This window comes from Artibeus jamaicensis, unplaced genomic scaffold (assembly GCF_021234435.1).
Source record: "Artibeus jamaicensis isolate MK-2021 breed Jamaican fruit bat unplaced genomic scaffold, CSHL_Jam_final scaffold_614, whole genome shotgun sequence".
NCBI classification, from domain to species: Eukaryota; Metazoa; Chordata; class Mammalia; order Chiroptera; family Phyllostomidae; genus Artibeus; species Artibeus jamaicensis.
In genome coordinates, this window is record NW_026522050.1 from 7,288,610 (window position 1) to 7,312,127 (window position 23,518).

Sequence of the window (23,518 nt, forward strand, 5' to 3'; positions counted from 1 at the left end):
TGATTGAATTTCATTTAGTTGCATGTTCCTGTCCAGATATCAACACACCATATTACTCCATTTTATGCTTCTGCCCCTTTGTCAAATATTAGTTGACCATAGAAACATGTGTTTATTTCTGGGCCCTCTTCTGTTCCATTGGTTTATGTGTCTGTTCTTATGCAAGTACCAGAATGCTTTGATTATGGTAGCCTTGCAATATAGGTTGGTATCAGATATTGTGATCCCTCCTACTTTGTTCTTCTTTCTCGAAATTGCTGAAGTTATACAGGGTCTTTTATGGTTGCATATACATTTTTGAAATGTTCATTCTGTATCTGTGAAATATGTTCAAGTTATTTTTAAAATTTTATTTAGTTATTTTTCAAGTACAGTTTTTTGTCTATTTTTCCCATCCCAGCCTCCCCGGGGAGAAGGAAGGGAAGTCATTGGTATTTTAATAGGGATTGTGTTGAACCTATAAATTGCTTGATACAAAAACTATAGCTCACATATCACTTACCACAGAATCATTGGTGTCTGACTTTGGATCAAAGCACTCTGCTCCTCCCTTAGGTCTATGCATTAGCAGCAATTCTAAGTACAGCCTGTGGTTTGGAGACCACAGGTAATGTTTGTGAATTCTTGGTGTCATTACCATGGTTTCTGTGATGGTGCACTTCACTGCCTTTTATTATTTCATCAAAAGCACAAACAAAACTCATTCTTTCACTTCTGACAATATACAGAGAGTAGACATGAACATTTGTAAAGATAATACTTAAAGTCAAACATGACAAAAGAAAAGCACAATTTGGAGGGCAAGGCACACCTAGCTTGCAGATGGAACTCTTCCCACAACTGAGTCCCTGCTGATCTTGATGCTTTTCCCTAGAGGCTTGATGCTGACACAGCTCTGGTTTTGCTTTACTCTGACCCCTCCCACCCTGTGATGCTTGTGCAGATGCTCCCCCTCCTCAGTCTCTGAGCTCAGAAACCAAGATACAGAAAAGTGTGCCTGCTGTGCTCGACACTGCTTCTCACAGACCTGATTTTCATTGCAAGTGCATGTGTCCTTCAAGAACAATTTTAAGTGGTAGTTGTCCACTCTTCTTCCCTTCCCTTTTCTTTTATTGTTTCCTTTCATTTTTGTGATTACTATAGTTACCAATATTACTATCATTAGTATTAATTTCTTTTTGAAAACCCTTTGAATTTCAGCGAAAAAGAATCTCCTTAGATCATAGAACACTAACAATATTTCTCTAAAGTAGAATCATTAAATTTAAATAACACCTTAGCAGCACAAACACAAAAAAGCACCGTTTTTTCACAATATATTCCCCCAACAGTTTCTCCACTTTTCTCCTGTTTGAATTCTCTCCCCAGTGCTATTCACCCATTTCCCTCCTATAAGTGTCTCTCCTTAGTGAGTTCTCTTTCTGTAGCTACATCATAATTTTTCCCACTATTGTTTCTTTTTTTAAATTTTTAATTATCAATTACACTTAAGATTATTCTGCTGTAGTTTCAGATGGTCAGTTAAGTGGTTAGACAATCATGTAATTCAGAGTGGTCCCCTCACTGCTTCATGTATCCACCTGACTTTACAAATATTTTTCTCAATGTCATTGACTGTTTGAGGTCTGTCTGGAAAAACTCCAGCCACTCTTACTAATAGTAACAAGAATGGTTTGTGACATTGATGTAACCTGGCAGCCAAGGAGATTGGACTGGAAGGTATGTGTGTGAATAATGATGACTTCACTGCACTAATCAGTGGGTGTTGTAGACACCATGGGGTGAGTATGTGTTCTGTGTGGCCATCTCATTCAAAATGGCTGAGTAGAGCAAAGAATCTGCATTAAATTTTGCTTTATGTTTAAGCATTCCCCTGCAGAAACTATTCAGATAATTCAGAAGGCTTTTGGGGAAAATGCAATGACTGCTGCACAAATAAAAGTGTGGCACAAATGATTCAGATGGTTGAGAATCTGTTGAACCCATGTTCTGGAAGACAACAAGCACAACACCTGAAATGTTGAATGTGTTATGGGCTGCAAAAAACAAAGATTGGCAATTGACAGTGCAAGAAATAGAAGCTAACCTGGGGATTCCAAAAACTGCTATGTCTGAGATTTTGACTCAAGAGCTTGGCACAAAATATGTTGTCGCAAAATGTGTTCTATGGGTTCTGCTGCCAAGACAAAAGGAACAGCATGTTGAAGTTGCTGATGACTTGATTTAAAGCACTACCAATGAACCCGATTTCCTCAAGAAGAGCATAATGAGAGATGAATTGTGGGTATAAGGCTGTGATCCAGACACAAAGGACCAGTTGTCCCAGTGGAAGTCTCTTGTCTCCATGGCCAAAGAAGGAGCAGCAAAGTTGTAGCAACATCAAGACCATGTTAACTGTGTTTTATGAAAGGAACTTAAGGGGAAAAAGGGGGAGGGATTTTGAGGAACAAATATGAAAGACACAGAGATGAGGACTGGGGCGGGGGGGGGGGGAATGGGAAGGAGGGGGGAGACCGGGCAGGGGGGTGGGGTGGGATGGGAGAAATAGATAAAAAAAAATGTACTTGAAAAGTAACTAAATAAAATTTAATATTAAAAAATGATTTTGAAAGTGTTTTCTATCATGACTACACCCCTCTGGGCTAAACAATTAATAAATAGTACCACATCAAAGTTCCTCATTGATTGGGAGATGTAATATGGTGAAAATGGCTGCCATTAAGGGTAACTGGTGATTGGCAGCTTCATGACAACAGGATGTCTGCTCATGCATCACGTCTCATGCAGTTTTTTTGCATAGTATCAAATCACCCAAGTGACTCAGCCTTACCAACCAGATTTGGAACCTCACAACTTCTGGCTTTCCCAAAACTAGAATCACCTTTGAAATGGAAGAGGTTTCAGACTATTGGTGATACTCAGGAAAATATGAGGGGACAGCTGATGGCCACTGGGAGAACTATGTGAGGTCCCAAGGTGCCTACTTTGAAGAAGACTGTGGTGCCATTGTCCTACATACAATGTTTCTTGTATGTTGTATCTTCTCCAATAAATGCCTCTATTTTTCATATTGTGTGGATGGACACTTTCTGGATAGACCTCATCGTTCCTGTGCTATAATCCACATTTCTGTGGCTACTCTGTAACTACCAATTTATACTGCTTAATCCCTTCAGTTTGTCCACACATTCCCCTAAACTCTCTCTCCTCTGACAACTGTCAGTTTGTTCTCTGTGTCTATGAATCTGTTTCTATTTTGTTTGTTACCTTATTCTGCGCATTAGGTTTTAGATAAAAGTGAAATTATATGGTACTTGTCTTTCTCTGATTGACTTATTTCACTTAGCATAATACCCTCTACACCCATCCATCTGTTGCAGATGGTAAGATTTCTGTTTTGTGCTCGAATGATATTCCATTGTGTAAACTACCACAAGTGTTCTTATCCACTCACCTACTGATAAGCACTTTGGCTGCTTCCAAATCTTGGCTGTTTAATTAACTCTGCAATGAACATAGAGGTACATGTATTTTTTAAATTAGCATTTTCATTTTTTCCAGATATATTTCTAGAAGTGGAATCATTGGGTCTTAAGGCAGTTCCATTTTTATATTTATAAGATATTTTTCAACTTTTGAAATTTTTGATGTATTTATTGATTGAATTAATTAGGTGACATTGTTTAAGAAAATCACATAGGTTTCAGGGGTACAGCTCGACACTACATCATCTGTAAATTGTATTATGTGTTCATCACCCCAAATTATGTCTCCTTCAATCACCATTTATCCTCACTCTACCATGCAGTTCTATTTATAAATTTGTGTAAGCTACATTTTAAAGGATTTTATTGATTTGTTTTTTAGGAAATGGGAAAGAAGTCAGATAGGAAGTGATAGAAACATTGATGCAAAAGAGAAACATAGATCAGTTGGGTGCTTCTTTTACATGTCCCAATTGGGGATGGAATCCACTACTCAGTCATGTGCCCTCACAGGGAAACTAACTGGGACCATTCAGTCTGTGGGATGATGCCCAGCTAGATGAGGCACAGTGGTCAGGTCTACATCTTTACATTTTTCATTAAGTCCAATCTGCTTTCCACAGTGGCTGCACCAACCTGCATTCCCACCCATAGTGCACAAGGGTTTCCTTTTCTCCTCATCTTAGCAAACAATCATTTGTTGATATATTGATGATAGCCATTCTGACAAGAAAAGCAAACAGGCTCCTCATATCTTTTTAACATTGAAGCATAGAACATAATTGTCAATTTTTAATTCATCTTTAACTGTAAAAAGATACTTAATTGAAAATCCCATTTTTCCCAAATACTCTTTCCATTGCCTCTTTCACATCTTTGTTCCTCAGACAGTAGATGATGGGATTCAGCATGGGAATCACAATGGCATAAAATGTTGACACTATCATGTCATGGTCCAAGGCATAGCTGGAACTCGGTCTCACATACATGAAGAGGATGGTTCCATGATAAACTGACACTCCTGTTAAGTGAGAGCCACATGTAGAGAAGACTTTTCTCCTCCCCTCAGCAGAACGTGTCCTCAGAATGGCCAACAGAATGAAGCCATAGGAGATCAGGACAATCAGGATAGTGATGATCTCAATGGAGCTCACAAAGTAGAAGAGTAGAAGCTGGTTTATGTGAGTGTCAGAACAGGAAATAGCAAGGAGGGGAGGGATGTCACAAAAGACATGTCTGATTTCATTGGAGGCACAGAAGGATAGGCTAAAAGTGGCTACTGTGTGTGTAGAGCCATTCACAATGCCAGCAATGTAGGAAGCAGTGATGAGTGGCACATAGACTCTGGGTGACATGCTAACTGAATACAGGAGAGGGTTGTAGATTGCCACATAGCGATCATATGCCATTGCAGCCAAGAGGAAGCATTCTGTGGTCCCAAAAGTAACTCCTAGAAACATCTGTGTTGCACATCCAAGGAGTGAAATGACTTTGTTCTTTGACATAAAATCTACTAACATATTTGGAATAATTACTGAGGAAATGCAGGCGTCCACTGATGATAACACACTCAAAAAGTAGTACATGGGGTTGTGGAGCCTGGAATCCCCGATGACCAATACAACTAGCCCTAAATTTCCCACCAGAGTGAACAGGTAAATTGCTAGAAACAGGAAGAATAAGATGATTTGCACTTGTAAATTTTCTGTGAAGCCCTTCAGTATAAATGTAGTAACCTCAGTGACATTCTTCATGTTGAAATCTTATAAAACAAGCATAAAGATATTTGTACAATTACAATTTACTTACTACAAAAAGAATAAACAGAGTTGTGACTCAATATTGTGACACAAGGAGGTGAGCCATGTCCTCAAATTATTTTTTGGCAATGTAGAATTTCCAAGTGACAGATCAGTAGATAGTGACAAGTAAGTGGGTCAAGTGTCCATGCCACTCACTGCAAAATTAAATGGAAATGATAGGTGTCCACTTACTATGTGAATCCATAACATTTCCAAAGCTATAAGGTTAATTGATAATTTATAACTGTATTCTATTAGCTGTTTTCTGATTAAGTCACTTTAGAACACCAAGTGATTGATTAAAAATAATTTTCTTTTGATAGTGATTCACATCAGATAGTATATCAGTTTGCAGAGCATCAGAGTAGAAAGTCAGCATTCTAGACCTTTCAGTAATGCTGTAAAATGATATACTATAAGTTAATCACCTATAGAATGAGAATATTAATATTTATTCTGCAACATTGGGGTAAAAATTGAAAAAATATGCGAATAAAGTTGAATTTTGACAGTTATGTTCAAAAGAGAACAAACTGAATTAGTTTTTGTTCTACAGAGTTGCTGCTGCCAAAATTGTAACATCTCATGAGCTAATGTTTAAAAACTTCTTCCTCTGTTAGATCTTAGGTGTATCTGAAAGAACAATCAAGAATTTTTAATGGATGATGGCTCATGATCACAGTAAGCCAAATTAAGCAGTGAAATACAAACTTCAATGAAAATGATTAAGTCTGTATTAAAAATATGACCAAAAGTCACAAGAAAAAATTAACCTCAATTCTTGATCTCAGTTCAATGACATACCTGTTTAGGAAAATTAACATAGGATTTAGATCTGAAAGTGAGTGTTTGTTGCCCTGGTCATAATTAAATGTCAGATGTGAGATTAGGCTTCCTCTTCACAGTTCATTCCCGTTTAACATAGCAATATGTTTTAATGACCAAGCAGATATGATAGCATATAGGCAGACTAACTAAATGTGTAAAGCAATACATGTATAAAGTAATCTCTTTCAAATTTGTCGTTTTTTGGTTACAAATTTGTGATGACTACATAATTTATCCTTTGTCATCAGATATATTTATTTTTTAAACATTAGCAAATATTGGATTCCAAAACTAATTTATGACTAATTATTTAAAATATATGACCTTTGCCTCCAGCTAAATATTTCATTCTTAGCTAATTTTATTACATTGTTTTATAGTTATTAATAAATACTGAGGTATTATTCTTTCAAGATTAAATCCAATGAATCTTATTCCAATTATGATTGTTTTCTCTAACCACACAGCTCATCACAATTGCATTTGCTACATTACTGTGGGCTTAATTTTACTTGGGAAAGTAAGATAGTAAAAGACTACAATGTTGAACACTAGCTAAATTTTAGTTGAATCAGGTATTTCCTTTAGATGCCAAAATAAATATTATATTTGGTATACATAAGTCAATATTAAAATCCTTTGAAAGGATTCAGAGTTATAAAAAATGTCTGTGATTTTAAGAACTTAATAATATAGCATCAGCTTTTGAAATTAATACCAAACCAGTTCCAAGACACAGTTTTCATAAAAGGCAGAAAATTCCAAACATCTTTGCCTCAGCATTGAAATAGTAAGTTAGCAAAGAGGAGAAAAATAATAATGGGCATGCACTGAGCACATTTCCCAGTATTACAGTGTCTCTTACTGTATCGTGGCCTCCTTCTGTAACTGCCCTCTCCTATTGTCACTCACAGTGAAAAAAACGTGATTCTTGATATATATTTAAATAGACTTTAAACATTAAAACTAGAGAAAATTATGAAATAGCATTAACTTGAAGTGACTTCTATATCACAAAACTAGCAAAATAAAGGATAATTGATTATTTCTTCATTAGAGGAAAATACAAGCACTCAGGTAGTTGAATAGGTCCAATGTTTTCTTTATTGTTCTGGCTTTAATCTGATCATTCTCCTTTCACCATAAAAACAAAATCAGACACTCAATTTGGAAAACTCCTACTTAACTCTGCAAACATAAATTCAATAGTTTGTATCTTTTGGGTTGTAGTTACCTATGCAATAGGGAACAACTAAAGGAGATTTTATAACATTTGGCATTCACAGTTTTAGGTCAGACCTCATAAAACATTTTTCAAGTGACTTAAATTTTTCTCTTCTTACCTGTGTATCAGCAAGTGAAGGTTTAGATACACTATGAATACAGTAATTTAGATAATTTATATTCCCTTAGTCAATGATTAATGAAAATTGAAAGAGTTTCCCCAAGGGAGATATGGCTCAATTATTTTCTGTTTCAAGATAGCAAAGTGATGATTTGCTCAATAATTAGAAAGAAAAACTGTTATGGAATAATTTACTACATGTGATATTTATTAAATAATCAAAGTCCTCCAGCCTATGGTTATTATGATGCCTTATGATGATTAGCACCATTAAGTACATTTCTTTTTTTTGCATCTATACTTACTGTACTTTTATTTTATTTCCTAATTAAATTTATTGGGGTGACACTGGTTAACAAGATTATATAGGTTTCAAGTGCACATCTCTATGACCCATATATATGCTCTGTGTATTGCATTTTGCACCCAAAGTCAAACCACCTTCTGTCACCATACATTTGACTGCCTTTACCCTTTATTACTCCCCCATCCCACACCCTCTGACAGCCACAATACTGTTGTCTGTACCTATGAGTTTCAGTTTTTTACCTCATATATAATTGAAAACATGTGGTTCTTACCTTTTTATGACTGACTTAGTTCACTTAGAATGATATTCTCAAATACCCACATTATGGCAAATGGCAGAATTACATCTTTTCTTATGGCTAAGCAGTGTTCCATTGTACTATGTACCACATGTTCTTTACTGAATCCTCTATGGAAGAGCTATTATTGAAGGACACTTTGGTTATTTCCATGTTTTGGCCACTGTGGATAGCCCTGCAATGAACATGGAGGTGCATGTGTCTTTGCCACTCACGCTTTTTAGATTTGGGGGGTATGCACTCAGAAGAGGTGTTTCTGGGCCATATCATGACTCTATTCTTATTTAAGGAAGATCCAAACTGCTTTCCGATATGGCTATACCAGTTTACATTCTCACCAGCAGTGAATGAAGTTTTCTTTTTTTCCACAATCTTTCCAACACTTGTTATTTTTTGTCTTATGAGGATAATAGCCATTCTAACAGGAGTGAGGTGGCATCTGATTATAGCTGTGGTTTGCATTTCACTAATAGCTAGTGAAGTTGAGCATCTTTTTAAATGTCTGATAGCCATTTGTATTTCTTCTTGGGAGAAGCATCTGTTCAGGTCCTGTGCCCATTTTTGAGTTGGATGGTCTGTTTGGTATTGATTTGTATGAGTTGTTTATATATGAGTTAGGCGTAAATTCTGTCAGAGCTGTTGTTTTCAAATATCTTGTATTCGGATGGCTGCCCTTTTGTTATGTTGGCATTTTTTTGATGTGCAGAAGCTTTTGACTTTCATACAGTCCCCTTTGTTTCCACCTTTACTTTCCTTGCCTTTGAAGTCAAATTCATAAAATATTCTCTAAGATCAAGATCCATAGCTTTAGTACCTTCTTTGTAATTTAATGTTTCGGGTCTTAGATTTAGGTCTTTGATTTATTTCAATGTAATACATCACATGAACAAAATAAAGGGTAAAAATCACATAATCATATTGAGAATTGCAGAGAAAGCATTTGGGAAGATATCTGTTTATAATTAAAACACTCGATAAAATAGAAAGAATATATATTGACATCATAAAGGCCTTACAGGACAAACACTCATCTCATATCCCATTCAATAGTGAAAAACTGAGAGCTTTTCCTCTAAGATCAAGAACAGGACAAGATGACCACTTTCAGCACTCTCATTCCATGTAGGACTGGGTGGTCTAGCCACAGCAACCAGGTGAGAGAAAGTAATTAAAGACAAACAGATCAAGAAGAAATAATAGAATTGTCACTTTGTGCTGATGACATGATTATTCATCAAGAAAACCTTAAGGACTTCACTCAAAACTATTAGAAACAATAAATAAATACAGTGTAAAGTTGCAGGATACAAAAATAATTGTATAAAAGTATATTGCATTCTCATATGCTACAATAACAATGGCATTTCAGAAAAAAAGAAAAAAATTCCTTTTGCTATGGCAACAAAAAGAATAAACTATCTAGGAATAAACTTAGAGGATGTGAAGGGCCCATACACTTACTACAGAGCTTATTAACAGAAATAAAAAATACAGAAAGAAATGCAAAGATATTTTGTGTTCATGGAGGGGAAGAATCAACATAGTTAAAATGTTCATAATACCCCAAACAATCTACAGATTTAATGCAATCATTATCAAAATTCTAATGACATTTAAAAAAATAGACAAGAATATCATTGTAGTTGTATGGAACCACAGAAGACCCCAAACAGCCAAAGCAATCTCTAAAAAAAGAGAACAAAGTTTTTTGCAGCATCATCCTAGACTTCAAATTATACCACAGAGTACAATAATTAAAACAACATGGTTGGCAGAAGAACCAAAACACAGTGTGGGAACAGAACTGTGGAACAGAACTGAGAGCTCAGAATAAACCCAAATGCATGTGGGCAAATAATTTTCAATAAAGGAGCCAAAAAATTCAATGGAGAAAAGAAAGCCTCTCCGATAAATAGTGCTAGAAAAATTGGAAAGCCACATGAAAAAAGAATGAAACTAGACTGTGTGTCCCCATACACAAAAATTAACTCAAAATGGATCAAAGACTTAAATATAAGACTTGAAACACTGAATTACACAGAAGAAATTAATGGAGCTTGATCTTACAGAGTATTTTATGAGTTTGACTCCAAAGCAAGGAAGTAAAGGCAAGAATAAATGATTGGGACTACATCAAACTAAAATACATATAATTTCCTATATGTATTTCTCAGAGTTTGTATTTGAAAAGAATTGTGGCTGAGGTTCTTTACTTTATTACTTGTTTATAAGTTTGTTGAAACAATGAAATAACCTTGTAATGGTATCTATTTTTTCTTTCCATCAATATGGCATTTTAGCATGTTGCAATTCTCATAAAAACAAAACATGATAGAACATAGAATCTATAACTGGTACCTACACTGAGATGACTGAGCTTATTCTCTTAGGATTTCCATCTCCACCTGAACTGTGTAGATGGTCCTGCTCTTTATGGTCCTGACACTGAATGGTATGATTTCAATGGGGACACTGGATTAGAGATATTAATCAGGATTAACCCATGCTTTTAATCCTCTGTGTAATTTTTTCTTAGCAAACTATCCTTTGTAGACCTTTCTTACTCCCCAGTCATTGCTCCCAAAATGCTGACCAATTTCTTTTCAGAGAACAAACCTATTTTTTATTATGGCCATGCCTTGCAGTATTTTTTTTCTGTGCTTTTCCAGACACAGAATCCTTTACCTTGGCTGCTATGGCATAGGACTGCTATGTTGCCATCTGTAACCCTTCACTGTATCCTGTTGTCATTTCTGAGGGAATTTGTACATGGTGGATTGTCTTCTCACACATCGGAGGCAACATGAGCTCCTTGGTACACAAATCCTTTGCACTGATTTTGAAGTACTGTGATAAAAATGTTATGAATCCTTTTGTCTGTGATCCCCTTCCTTCTTCTGCTAGCCTCTGCAGACAGATCAATTAATCAGTGGCATCTCCCCACATAGGGCAACTCAAGGAAAGTGATCTGTTTTGTCACATCATCATCTCTTATTTTTTCACTATTTCCTCAGCCTTAAAGGCTTTTTCAGTGGGAAGAGGAAAACCTTCTCTCTATGGGCCTCTCACCTGACTTCTGTGTCCACCCATCAGGGGAGTCTTCTTCCAGTATTGGTAAATTTATCTCAGTTCTACACATGGTCATCCTGAAGCTGAACGTGTTGATTTACAGTTCAACAAACAAACACATACACAACACCATTAAGAAAGCCAGAGGACTGAAGGTAGATTCCTTGTGAGATACAACTTTCTAAGATGTGTCTAATTCCCTAATCACAAGCTCTAACTGGCAACCTGGAACAGCCCCACAAGCACACACACAACTTCTCTCACAAGAATTATACCAAACACTCATTTTTCACATAGTCCTATGCAGTTTATAGACCCAAAGTATAAGAAAACATTTAAAAGGTTTAAAATTGTTGCTCAAAGTTAATGACACAATGTACTATAACTGGCTGTCTTAAAACATATACTAAATACCTCAGAAGAGTATGTATGTGCATGTGTGTGTCATTGATTGTTACATGATTAACTAAGTGAAGGTTGAGAAGACTGCCTAAGCCATTTGAAGCACTTCATAGATGTTAGTCATATATACAGTCTATGACCGAAATGAAAATCTCAGTATTATACTCAAAAGAAACCAATGAACATGTTCACCTGAACACATGTACACAATATTCACCATTCATTTGTTTATAGCAGTATAAATGTGAAAACAACTCAGATTTTCTCAACACATTAAATCAGGGGTTGACAAACTTTTCTTTAAAAAGATAAAAAGTGAATTTTTTGTAAGATTTGTAGGCTATAAAATTTTTCCACAACCAGTGAGATTTGCTTTTGTTTCATAAAGGAAAACATCAACAATGTAGAAAGAAATGTTGCATCCCAGCTTCAATAAAACTTTATGTGCTATAGTTTGCTGACCTATGGTCTAGATTTGGTAAATGACTTCATGATAAGTTTGTGCATTGGAAAACTACACAGCAATCAAGATAAATAAACTACTTCCACATACAATAGCATAGAGAAATTTTACAAACATAATGTTGAGTGAAAGAAGCCAGAGGAAGATGTATAAAATATTATATGACTTCATTACAGTATATCTCAAAAACATACAATCTGATCCAGCACACTGGACATTAATTTGTGATGGGTGTGGGGACAATTTCTGAGATGCTGGTAATGTTCTTTTTCTTTTGGGCTCATTTTGGGTGCACAGGCCAATGTATTTTTTCCTCGGCCACCTCTCTTTCAGTGACTTCCACTACACAACAGCAACTGGACCCAGAACACAGGTAGGTTTCATTGCCAAGAAGTCAACTCCCAAGAAGTCAATTGCTGTCTGCAATTATTTTGTTCCTTTTTCTTTTCTTTTTAAAAAACATATATTTTATTGATTTGAAAGGGTGAAAACCTACCATCTTTTCAGATCCCTAGCCATCTGAATAAAGGGCCCATAAAAATTCAGTCCCTGCTTCTGCTTATCGGGTTTGGCACATGACAGGCAACATGAACATGGTGTCTTTTCGAGTTTCAAATACACTTCAGGTTGCTAGGGAAACCCAATGAGGACAATGAGACAGCTCTGTTCTTTAGGGAGGTATTGTTTCTGGGATTCCGAGACACAGTATGGCAGAGTAACAACAGGAGATGCTTCTTGTGGTAATAATCTGTCCATTTTAACCCATGGCCTTGGAAATTTTACCTCAGGACTGGGTCCTGTCTTGAGCAGCAAGATGGCAGGAGTGCAACTGGACTAGACTGAAGCCCAATCAGAGATGGGTGTCAAACCTACAAGCACAAAGATAATAGCATTGAAGTGACACAAAATTCCCCTATAAGACAACTGAAATGTACCTAGATCCAGATTGCTTGTGCTTCTAGCTACTATAAACAGAGATGAGTCTAATGTGTGAACTAAAGGGAACTAAAAAGAAGGGAGGAAGTAGAAGGTTTTAGTGATTCTGATAATGTTCTGTTTCTTGACCTGGATGCTGATTACTAGGTTATTTTTTAAAAACAAGATGTATACTTACCACTTAAGCATTTTCTGTATGTACATGCTATATCATGACTCACCTAAAGAGCAGCTACCATTAGAATGATTCTCAACATTAATATCAAGTATCTGTTTGAATGTGGAATGTAGACAGCTCTCACTCACTGATGGAAGTCAGAACTGACGTTCAACTTTGGAAAACTATATGGTAATTTTCCGTTGCAGCTGCCCATAAAATCCCACCAGCAGTTTTGTAACCAATAGAAATGAGAAAGTATGTACATACAAAGCTTGTGCAAAAATGGTTGATGTAGCATTATTTGGTATTTGACAAAAACATTTAGCATGGTTATTCATTGGAATACTGCACAGCAGAGAGAATGAAAAAACTGTCCTCACGTGCAATGGCTTGGGGGAACCTCATGTACATAATACTGAATGAAAGGATACAGACGTGAGAGGATAAAAGCAGAATGATTGTGATTCTTTCCACTTTATAAAAACATACTCAACTATTTATCATTTTGGCATCAATAGTTTTAGGGTCCAAAAACAGTTTTTGAAAGCCTAGGTTTTTTATTATAGTTCAGGGTTTAAATGCAGGAATTTATGACTTTTTAATCTATGCATTTAAAAATATACATATACATATCTTTAAAAGGACTATGTACTATCAGATTATAGGTGGTTGTAAGATTCCATTACTAATTTTTTAATTTCTAAAAGTTTCTTATACACACACATTTCAAAATATTATTATAAAATTAACAAACCATACAACTTCCATAAACCATTTCATTAAATGATTGTTTTTTGTCACCAGAAAGTGCTGCCCCATTTATCTCTCACAGGTATTTGTAGCAGCCTTCACTCACTATTTTCCCTGTTCCTGCACCAGGAAGCCACACTGAACTGGTTTTCCTTGGTGGCATCATCAGGTGCTGCACTTTGTGATAACCATCCAGGCCTCAGGGCCAAACAGCCACTATCTGGGAGGAGGAGATTATGAGAAGACTGTTCTCTGTGTAGTACTGTGTGTGGGGCACCTGTGATATCAGGAAAATACTGTAGATTAGAATGTTTCTCTTATTTTCTCTGAAGTCTACAATTGTGTTGTAAATCTTCCCCCTTAAACACATAGTTAAAGAAAGCTATTCTATTAGAACGTAAATTATTTAGGAATCAATTTAAATGACCTACTTTGTGACAATATATTGCTCTCCATATTCTGGGTGTCATGGGGAGTGGGAATTACACTACAAGGGCTCCCATGTTTATGAAGATCACCTTTGGATCCCACTTGAATGGAGTGTCACCTGAGGCAGTGGGCATCCCTGGAGACAGGGAGCACCTGGGGGGAGAATGAGTGTGGGGAGGAATCTGAAGAAGGTGACCAAGGAGGACTCAGCCTCCTCCACATGTACCCCAGAGAACTAAGAAGATGGTTAGAGCTCTTCAGTCCCACAGGTACAGCACTCTCTTGTGTTTAACTGGTGGGAAAGTACTTAGGTGGTTTTTCAACACACCTAGCATTTGTTTAAGTCTGTAATTCTTTCTCAATCACCCTGTCTGTTGTAGAAAAATAACACATGATAAAACATATAATTAATTATATCTGTCACATATTCCTGAGAGACTGTTCAATGCCCATGGTCCAGACATGGAGATGGAGATATAACCCAGCTCAGTGGGGAGGCAGGGCTGATCCCTCCTGCAGACAGACTGGATGGAACACGGAAGTCAGTGCACTGAGATGGGGCAGGGACTCGCTGTTTGTCTGGTTTCTGTTTAGATGTCTCTCATTTTTATCTTCTTTGGACTGAATTTGTTCTCTGAAACCTATAGAAGGTATGAAATGTTATACCAAATTTTAACTACTTTCATCAATCTAATTATTTTAAAGACATATACATAAATGGCAGGAAATATAATGAAATGCAAGCATGGATTGTGGAGACGTAGAATTTTTTAATTTTGATCTCTTATCTGTACTTTGTATATTTTAAAAGAACTATTTACTTTCATTAATCAAAGCAATTTTTAAAGATGTGTCTACTGGAACAGATATTGAAATGAGTTTATGCCAAGGGTTTGGACAACTGCACATGGACATGACATCATTAATCAGATTTTCTTTTCCTGTTCTTCTAGCTTCCACTCCACTATCACTATATCCTCACAGAACAGAAGGGGTCACATATGACCTACATGACATATTGACTGGGTAAATTATAACAGTGGGACATAGAACACAATTGGCCTCCCAAATACCAATTTTTTTAAACCAAAGAAAGGCAGATTTCAGAGCTATTTGAGGAAAGTAGAAATCAAAGAAAACAATAATCAATATTTCAAATTTTAGGCAAATGGAAACATAGTTCAATATGATTTCTCTTTAAATTTACTGGACTATGGGAAGATGAAGACTTTTGTCTTGCCACTGACACATCTGTTCTGTTGGTGAATAAACTGTGTGGATTCTAGTTGAATAGAGGAAAGTGACACACAGAGAAATACATCAACTTACTCTGACCTCTCTGCCACCTTTGAGACCAGCATGCCTAGAGTCAGGTCCCAAACATTCTGCTGAAGCTCTGCTCAACAACAACTGCTGTCAGAGGGAGCATGGTTAGCCCAGGTCTATTCCAGTCTAACTATCACTCATGGGGCCCTCCAGCCTTGTCTCCAGGAATCACTGCCCTCCTGCTCCAGTGGATCCTGAATCACAGACTACCTCTATCCCTGACTATTGAGACTGGAAAGGACAGGAGGGGTTAGTAGGGAACAGGAGAACAGGAGAAAGTTATATCCAGAAACCCACCATATCTCTGCCCATCCCCAATTGTAACAGTGAAGGGAAATATAACAACATAGTCATTATTTGTACCTCTCAACTAACTATGTTTCTCAGTTACAGGACATAACACAGTCTCTGCAGTACTGGAAAACAGCAACAATCTTATCAGAAGATGTGGGTTACTGAACCAATTAGTTTAGAACTATTGCCTCAGCTATGAAAACATTAATTTCTTAATCTCCAAGAAAGGAGTAATGAAAACTATCACAAATACTACATTGGTTGATATGGAAATAGCATGATTTAATATAAAAACTGTGCCACAAACTTGGTAGAATACTATGTAAATGTAAGAGATATTATCATTAACATTTACTGATTTACATTATATTGCATGCATTTGTAAGGAATCAGATTCTCTCATGGAGTTCTACCAATGTTTACTGCTTTTTCTAGTTACTGAAAATAGAAAGAATCAGCAATTTAACTAATAAGATAGATGATGTTAACACTGCACATCCATTTTCTTCTTTCACAACTGGGGATTTCCAGACATGAATCATGGCCTTTGAGAACTGCACAGTATTTACTGACTTCATACTCTTAGGACTCTCTGGCAGGCGGGATGTGCAGCAGGGGCTCTTTGTGCTCTTCCTGCTGGTTTATGGCATCACTGTGATCACCAACCTAGGCATGATCCTGCTGATCAACATGGACCCCCAGCTCCACACACCCATGTATTATTTCTTGAGCAATCTGTCATTCAGTGATGTCTGCTATTCCTCCACTGTGTCCCCCAAAATGCTGGCTGATTTTTTATCTCAGCAAAAGAAGATTGCATATAATTTATGTGCTGTTCAGATGTTTGTTTTTGGTATGTTTGCAGATGTGGAATGTGTCATGCTGTCTGTCATGGCATATGATCGTTATGTAGCCATTTGTAATCCACTTTTGTATACAACAGCCATGTCTGGAAGAGTTTGTACCCAGCTAATGGCTATTGTGTACCTCCAAAGTCTGGTATATTCTGCAATCTTTACTTATTGCACAATTCGATTGTCATTCTGCAATTCCAATATCATCAATCACTTTTTCTGTGACTTCCCACCCTTACTTGCCCTCTCCACCTCAGACACAACCATCAATGAGATAGTGATGTTCACTTACAGTAGCTGTGTTCTAGGGTTCAGTATTGTTACTGTCCTCCTCTCCTACAGCTACATCGTAATCACCATCCTTAGAATGAAATCAGCCAAGGGCAGACACAAAGCCTTCTCTACCTGTGCCTCCCATTTAACCACTGTGGCTATGTTTTATGGGATACTCCTCTTCATGTATTTCCAACCCAGCTCAAGTCACTCCATGGACACAGACAAAGTGGCCTCTGTTTTCTACACAGTTGTCATTCCCATGTTAAATCCGCTGATCTACAGTTTGAGGAATAAGGATGTGAAAAATGCTCTGAAAAAAGCAGTTGGCTCTAAATTATGTTCTGATTGAAGCCACATTTTCACCCGAAGTGTTTATTTGAAGATCCTGAGAGCTATAGTTCAGGTATTGGATATGCATTATTATGGGTTCACCAGTGCCTGATGTTAAGTATTTTTCATTACTTATCATTGTGCCTAAATTAAACATAGGGACCAGTCATTATTGATCTTAATTCATTCAGGAGTTTGATATTCATTATTACTGACCCACCACGGTCCAATGGTAAGTATTTTCCTTTATTTATCATTGTGTTTCAATTAAACATAGGGAATAATTATTACTGATCATAATCTTCTCCTCAAGCTAACCTAAGGGAGAGTAGTAATAGGTAAACTTCACTGTTTTTCAAGGAGGATTTTGTCCCTCCTGTGTCTATTTACAGGTGAGTCCCAGTGAGACATCATGGGGTGAGCAACCCTTCTACCAATGCCAATTCAGCTCACTCTTCCAAGGTTCCATGTTTTTAAACAATGAGCATAATAAACCTGTTCATTTAGGGGGAGTACATGGATTAAAATGTTTTTTTGTCTTATTTCTATGTAATTGTCTAACTCTATAAATATTGCATCATAACACTTACAAATAGTAAATAAGTAAATAAGAATTAAAAAAAAACCTTTGGCCTAAACTGAGTTTCATTCATGCATGATTCTTTCCATTCTTGTTCAGAAACATTTATATCTGACTACTGACAATGCCGTTGTTTCAGGATGTTTTTTGTTGAATCAATGAATAATGTCCTCTGCAAAACTGAAGCAATAAAGAACCTTTGTAATTTTTCTAAAAAATACGAAGCTCCCTTCAATTTTTATTTTATGCTAATATGTTCATCTTAGACAAAGTTCATCAGTTCTTCTTTTCTTTCAGCCTAGTCTGAATAAGTTTTAGGGACTGGGATCCCATACAGAGAACTTCCTGGATCCTCTATTCCTCATCATTCTGCCCCCAATTTATTAACAAATATCCAGAGAATCAGGAGCTGTAGATTCATCCTGCACCTCAGAGTATTCACTTCAGCCTATGAATTTCCCTTCTTGCCCTCAATGTGGAGCACAGACATGAACCTATCAACAAATGCACAGAAATGTATGAATGGAAGTTGGGCTTAATTACACCGGGACCTCCTCAAGGTCACTGGAAAAGAATCCTGCATCTTTTTTTTTTTAATTTTATTTAGTTATTTTTCAAGTACAGTTTTTTTGTATATTTCTCCCATCCCAGCCTCCCCCTCCCCTTGTTCCCCACCTCCGTGCCATTTCCACCCCCCTTAGTTCTCGTCCCTGTGTCCTTCCTATTTGTTCCTCCAAATCCCTCCCCCTTTTTTCCCTTAAATTCCCTCCCCTCTCCCCTCTGGTCGCTGTCCCCTTGTTCTCTATTTCAGTGTCTTTGTTTTTTTTTCTCTCTCTACTTGCTTGTATGTTTTGATGTTTAGCTTCCTCTTAAAGGTGAGATCATATGGTATTTGTCTTTCAACGCCTGGCCTATTTCACTCAGCACTATGCACCACAATGTTCATAGCAGTGCAATTTACAATAGCCAAGAGTTGGAAGCAACCTAGATGCTCATCAGTAAATGAATGGATCAAAAAATTGTGGTACATATACACAATGGAATTCTATGCAGCAGAGAGAAAGAAGGAGCTACCACCCTGAGAAACCTGCATCTTTATGTGAACATAGCTACATTCTAGTTAAAACAAAACTTTAAAAAATGAATTGCCCAGTTGATACAGGCTGAATTGTAAAGGCATAGTTATAAACAAAAGTATGTGTTCAATGGAAAAATAGTAGAATTCCATTTGTAATAATTTTATATTTGTTGTCTCTTTATCTCTGAAATAAACTGGAACCATGTTTTACACACAACTTTAATAGTGGTCATTTCTGAGTATGTCATTGCTATTCCAGTAGCTTAGTTAAATTAATTGCTTGTGTTGTTCTCCTTACAGTCAATTAACAATTACCAGCTGTGAAAAACAAAACACAATTTTGATTATGTTTCTAATGAGTGATTCTTATGAGTGATTATTTTGTTTTATGTTGTTTTATGTGTTCTCAGGAAGGGAGCAAGGAGACATAGTTTTCTGATTCCAGAAGGACAGGGTACTGGGTGATAGAAGGTTTCCCATTCAGGTCCTCATCCCTAGTGTTATCTATGCCTATGGTGTATGGAAAATGCTGAGTGTCATGTGCTTCCAAGCCTAAGAATAAAACGGGACATTAAAAGCATGTGATTTTCAGCAGGTAACTTGCCTTCAATTAGTGATTGGAGAGAGTTTTAAGACAAAAGTAACTTATTACTTTTACCTCTTTTCTTTTATAATATCAAATAATTTAATTGCTGTTCATAGAATATTTAGCTCATCAGAACCTCTGTTCATTGTCCAAACCCCTCCCACTCTCTATTATTTTATTAAAAACATACATTTATGAAACATAAATGTATTCATATCTGTGAAATGTAATCTCTTTATTTTGTATAAATTTGGATTGGATGGTCATGATTCATATATATGTTTAGGTAAAAAATATCCCATTTTTAATTATATATTTTTAAAAAATGCTAAAATAATAGCTTTTACATATACTCAGCAAGTGAAGTAATTGTTCCTGTTTGTGTCTTATTTTCATTTTAAGGGAATGATCAAATGAGAGAAAGGCTAAGATAAGAACTGACTTTGAAGTGGCACACCTAAATGCAAGTTTTTTCAAATCCTTTCCTGTCTCCAGTTAAGTCAATAAAAAGAAAAAGAAGAGAAAAAATTATTTTCTTGTTATCTGTGTAACCCTAGAGAACTTAATCCTGTTAAGCCTAAGTTTCCTCATCTCTTTATTATAGGTTTAATATATATATATTATAAGGAGGAATATATATATATATATATATATATATATATATATATATATATATATAATCAGACAGTTATGATTCTTGAAGAGAGTTTTGAAGATCATACAGAGCCAACCATCGGCTCATCAGGAGCTAAAGCCCTGGTGCTGAAAGAAGACACTGTGTCCTTTCTGGCCTCATGTCAGGAAGTGATGTCTCCAGCTGGGATCCACCCTCATTTACAGTAGAGCCTTCTCACCCCATGGTCAGATTCCTGTGTGCATCCTAGCCTCCGGGATTGTGGGACCCTCTGCCATGCACCTCAGAGGTTGTCTGTCCTGACCATGCCTTCACTCTTAGAGCTGAGTAGAGGTTTCATCATGGCCACCCAGGCTGGCCACACCATTCCCATGTGCAAGACAAATACCTGGACCCACTTTATTAGTCCAATCCCAGACTCCACACTGCCCAGGAATGAGTTCAGATCCTTAATCCCAGAGTACCTCATGTCATGCTGTTCTGTTTGTCCCTATCCCAAGGACTATGGCTATCATGGCACAATTAGCTACAAAGGAACCAATATTCATCTATTACAATGAACTCTTGTACTCTGGACTTTTTCTGTTCAGTATTTAGAAAAAAAGCATTTGATTCTCTTCACTCATAGGTCACCATTTCATTCTTCCCTATTGAAACCCTACTTTGGCCACAGCCCTACCTCACCACTGATCTACATAGCCCAGTTTTGGAGAGATAGCTCTTCTTGCAATAAAGGCTACTATAATCTAGATTATAAACCAACATACCTTTTCACTCTCTGAAGGCTTTCCTCACTACTCCATCTTCTCTCCCCCTACTCAAACTCACCTGAGGTGTACAAGGTCTGTCCAGAAGGTATCTAGCCATGGAATATGAAAAATAGAGACATTTTTTGAAGAAGTCACAAGATATAAGAAACATTGGGCAATAACAAAGACAAAGCATCTCAGTCTCCATCAAAGTAGGTACCTTGGGACCTCACACAGTTCTCCCAATAGCCATCATCTGCACTGTGATATCTTTTCAATCTTTTTGAGGGTTTAAAAATCTTCCATTTCAATGCTGATTTTAGTCTATAGCCTTTGGGAAAGTCTACAAATCCCAGGGTGTCAAATCTGGGCTGGAGGTGTCTTAGTTGCCTGAATGATCAGACGTTTAGTCAAAAAACCTGCAGGAGACATGATGCACTAGTGGCACATTGTGTGATGAAGCTACCACTCACCAGTTGCCCATAGTTGCAGCCTTTGGAATCATCCCAACAGTTTCCACAGGAATGTTCAGCTTAACATAAAATTTGATGCAGATTCCTTGCTCTACTCACTCAGTCATTTTGAATGTGATGGCACACAGCACACATGCTCACTCAATGGCATCTACTGCCCCCACGGACTAACGCAGGAAATGGTCATTGTTCACACAGGCGAGTTTTATTCCACTCTCTTTGGCTGACAACTATATCAGTGTGGCACAAACTGTTCACTTTATGTTAACAGTGGCTGGACATTTTCCATGCATGACTCCTATACCTTCTTTCAACTTACAGTCCTAACTTCAGTTTGGTTCATTCCCAAGAAGTCAACCACACTGTGATCCCAGCATCTATAAGTTCCTCTTCCCATCTCTAGCTCCTGAACATAGTCTCCTTCAGTAATTTTTGCATAATCAGTCAGTGTTATATGTCAAATTCTTAACCATAGCTCTTTATTTTTGCTCAGGCATTAATATCTCCAAGCACAAGCACTACCAGGGATGACAGTTAGTGTCTTTGTATAATAATCCAAGCAAATAGCTATGTGTGGTAAAAATCTGGTTATCGAAATTTGTTAAATAAAAACCGAAATAATTCTCATGATATCGATAAGTGTGTGGCTCCATAAGAAGAGGCAGCATACTCAACTGAGCTTGACATCTTCTGTAGAAACACACTCTGAACTGCGGAGGCAATGACAACAATATCCAGTCAGAGTGGCTCCTCCCATCTCACTCTACCTGTGACCTTCAACAAACCACTCTTTCTCTTTGAACCTCAGGTTCTACTCAGTCAAACGAGGGACTAAAACTGAATAATCTTAATTATCTATTCAAGGTACTGCATCCTGGATTACATTAACATGAATCTATCACTGCACATACCCATTGAGCTTGATTGAGACAATGGCAGATGGCTGGGAATACACTCATACCAATACAACATATTACAGCTGTAAGCCAACCAGACATGAACTGGAAGTGGCAGTGATAGCAGAGAGTTTGGGATGCAGGAGTCCCACCACCATCAAGCTGGTCTACTTAACAGGCCTTCCATTCTGTATTTTCACTGGGAAACACTTTATAAAAGGGAACATTCAACTTTGTTAGTTGTCAGGAATATCAAATACTCCAAATAATGTCCACAATTAAAGGAAAAGATCCTGTTACTTATTGTGAGGATGTTCAACAAGGCACCCACACAGGGGTAGTGTGTTATGGCCAGGTGGATTGGCAGACTTCATGGAGAACTGTGTGATGGTATTTACTAAATCTAAATTTTATGTACAGACACACACACACACATTTTCAACTCCTGGCTTTAAATACAACCTAAATGGGTGTCTGTGTCTACAAAAGTTTTTTACAAGAGTGTTCACACTAGAATTATTGGTAATAACAAAAGAGAAAACAACTCAGGGCCTACCATGCATGTTAAAGTAGATCAATAAACAATGATACAGTTCTACTAAAGAATGTTGTACACCAATGGGATCCATGTTTGCAACTGAAAGTAACAATGTGAGCAACTGTATAACTGCCTACAGCAGCACATGCTTTAGGTGTCTGCTTGTGCTCACTTCAAAACTATTCTACAGTGATAATATTAAAGGATGTAATTATTCCTTTGGATTAAGAGACTAGTGAGTTAAGAGGATTTCTAGTGCCCTGACCTGTGTGGCTCAGTTTCTTGTGTGGCATATGCAAAATGAAATGTCACCAGTTTGATTCCCAATCATGACCCAGGCCTGAGCTCCAGGTTCAGTCTCCTGTTGGGACGTATACAAGAGACAATGAACTGCTGTTTTCCTCTCATAATGATGTTTCCCTCCCTCTTTTACTCCCTTCTTTTCCTTCTCTCTAAAAACAAATCAAAATATTTTTTAAAAAGAATTTCCTCAAATGGATGGCTTTGGTGATTCTGGTAATTTTCTATGTGATGTTCTGTCTTCATCACAAGGGTATTTATTTTAAATTTATCTAGCTATATACTTATCATTTAAGAAATATAATGTATATTACATATCAAAAAGGT

The 23,518-nt window shown here is 36.9% G+C and overlaps 2 protein-coding genes across 2 annotated transcripts; one reads left to right on the forward strand and one right to left on the reverse strand.

Moving 5' to 3' along the window:
* Positions 1-4,306: 4,306 nt before the first annotated feature.
* On the reverse strand, positions 4,307-5,239 carry LOC119037966 (olfactory receptor 5T2). The gene has a single exon (XM_037130413.2). It carries the CDS (start codon positions 5,237-5,239, stop codon positions 4,307-4,309), a length of 933 nt encoding a protein of 310 aa, XP_036986308.2.
* Positions 5,240-16,437: 11,198 nt separating this feature from the next.
* LOC119040561 (olfactory receptor-like protein OLF2) lies at positions 16,438-17,376 on the forward strand. The gene has a single exon (XM_037133586.2). It carries the CDS (start codon positions 16,438-16,440, stop codon positions 17,374-17,376), a length of 939 nt encoding a protein of 312 aa, XP_036989481.2.
* The last annotated feature ends 6,142 nt before the right edge of the window (positions 17,377-23,518 follow it).

What these genes read in the sequence shown, in the direction of transcription:
- LOC119037966 (XM_037130413.2), bottom strand. Translation starts at nt 5,239, where the DNA reads ATGAAGAATGTCACTGAGGTTACTACATTTATACTGAAGGGCTTCACA.
- LOC119040561 (XM_037133586.2), top strand. Translation starts at nt 16,438, where the DNA reads ATGGCCTTTGAGAACTGCACAGTATTTACTGACTTCATACTCTTAGGA.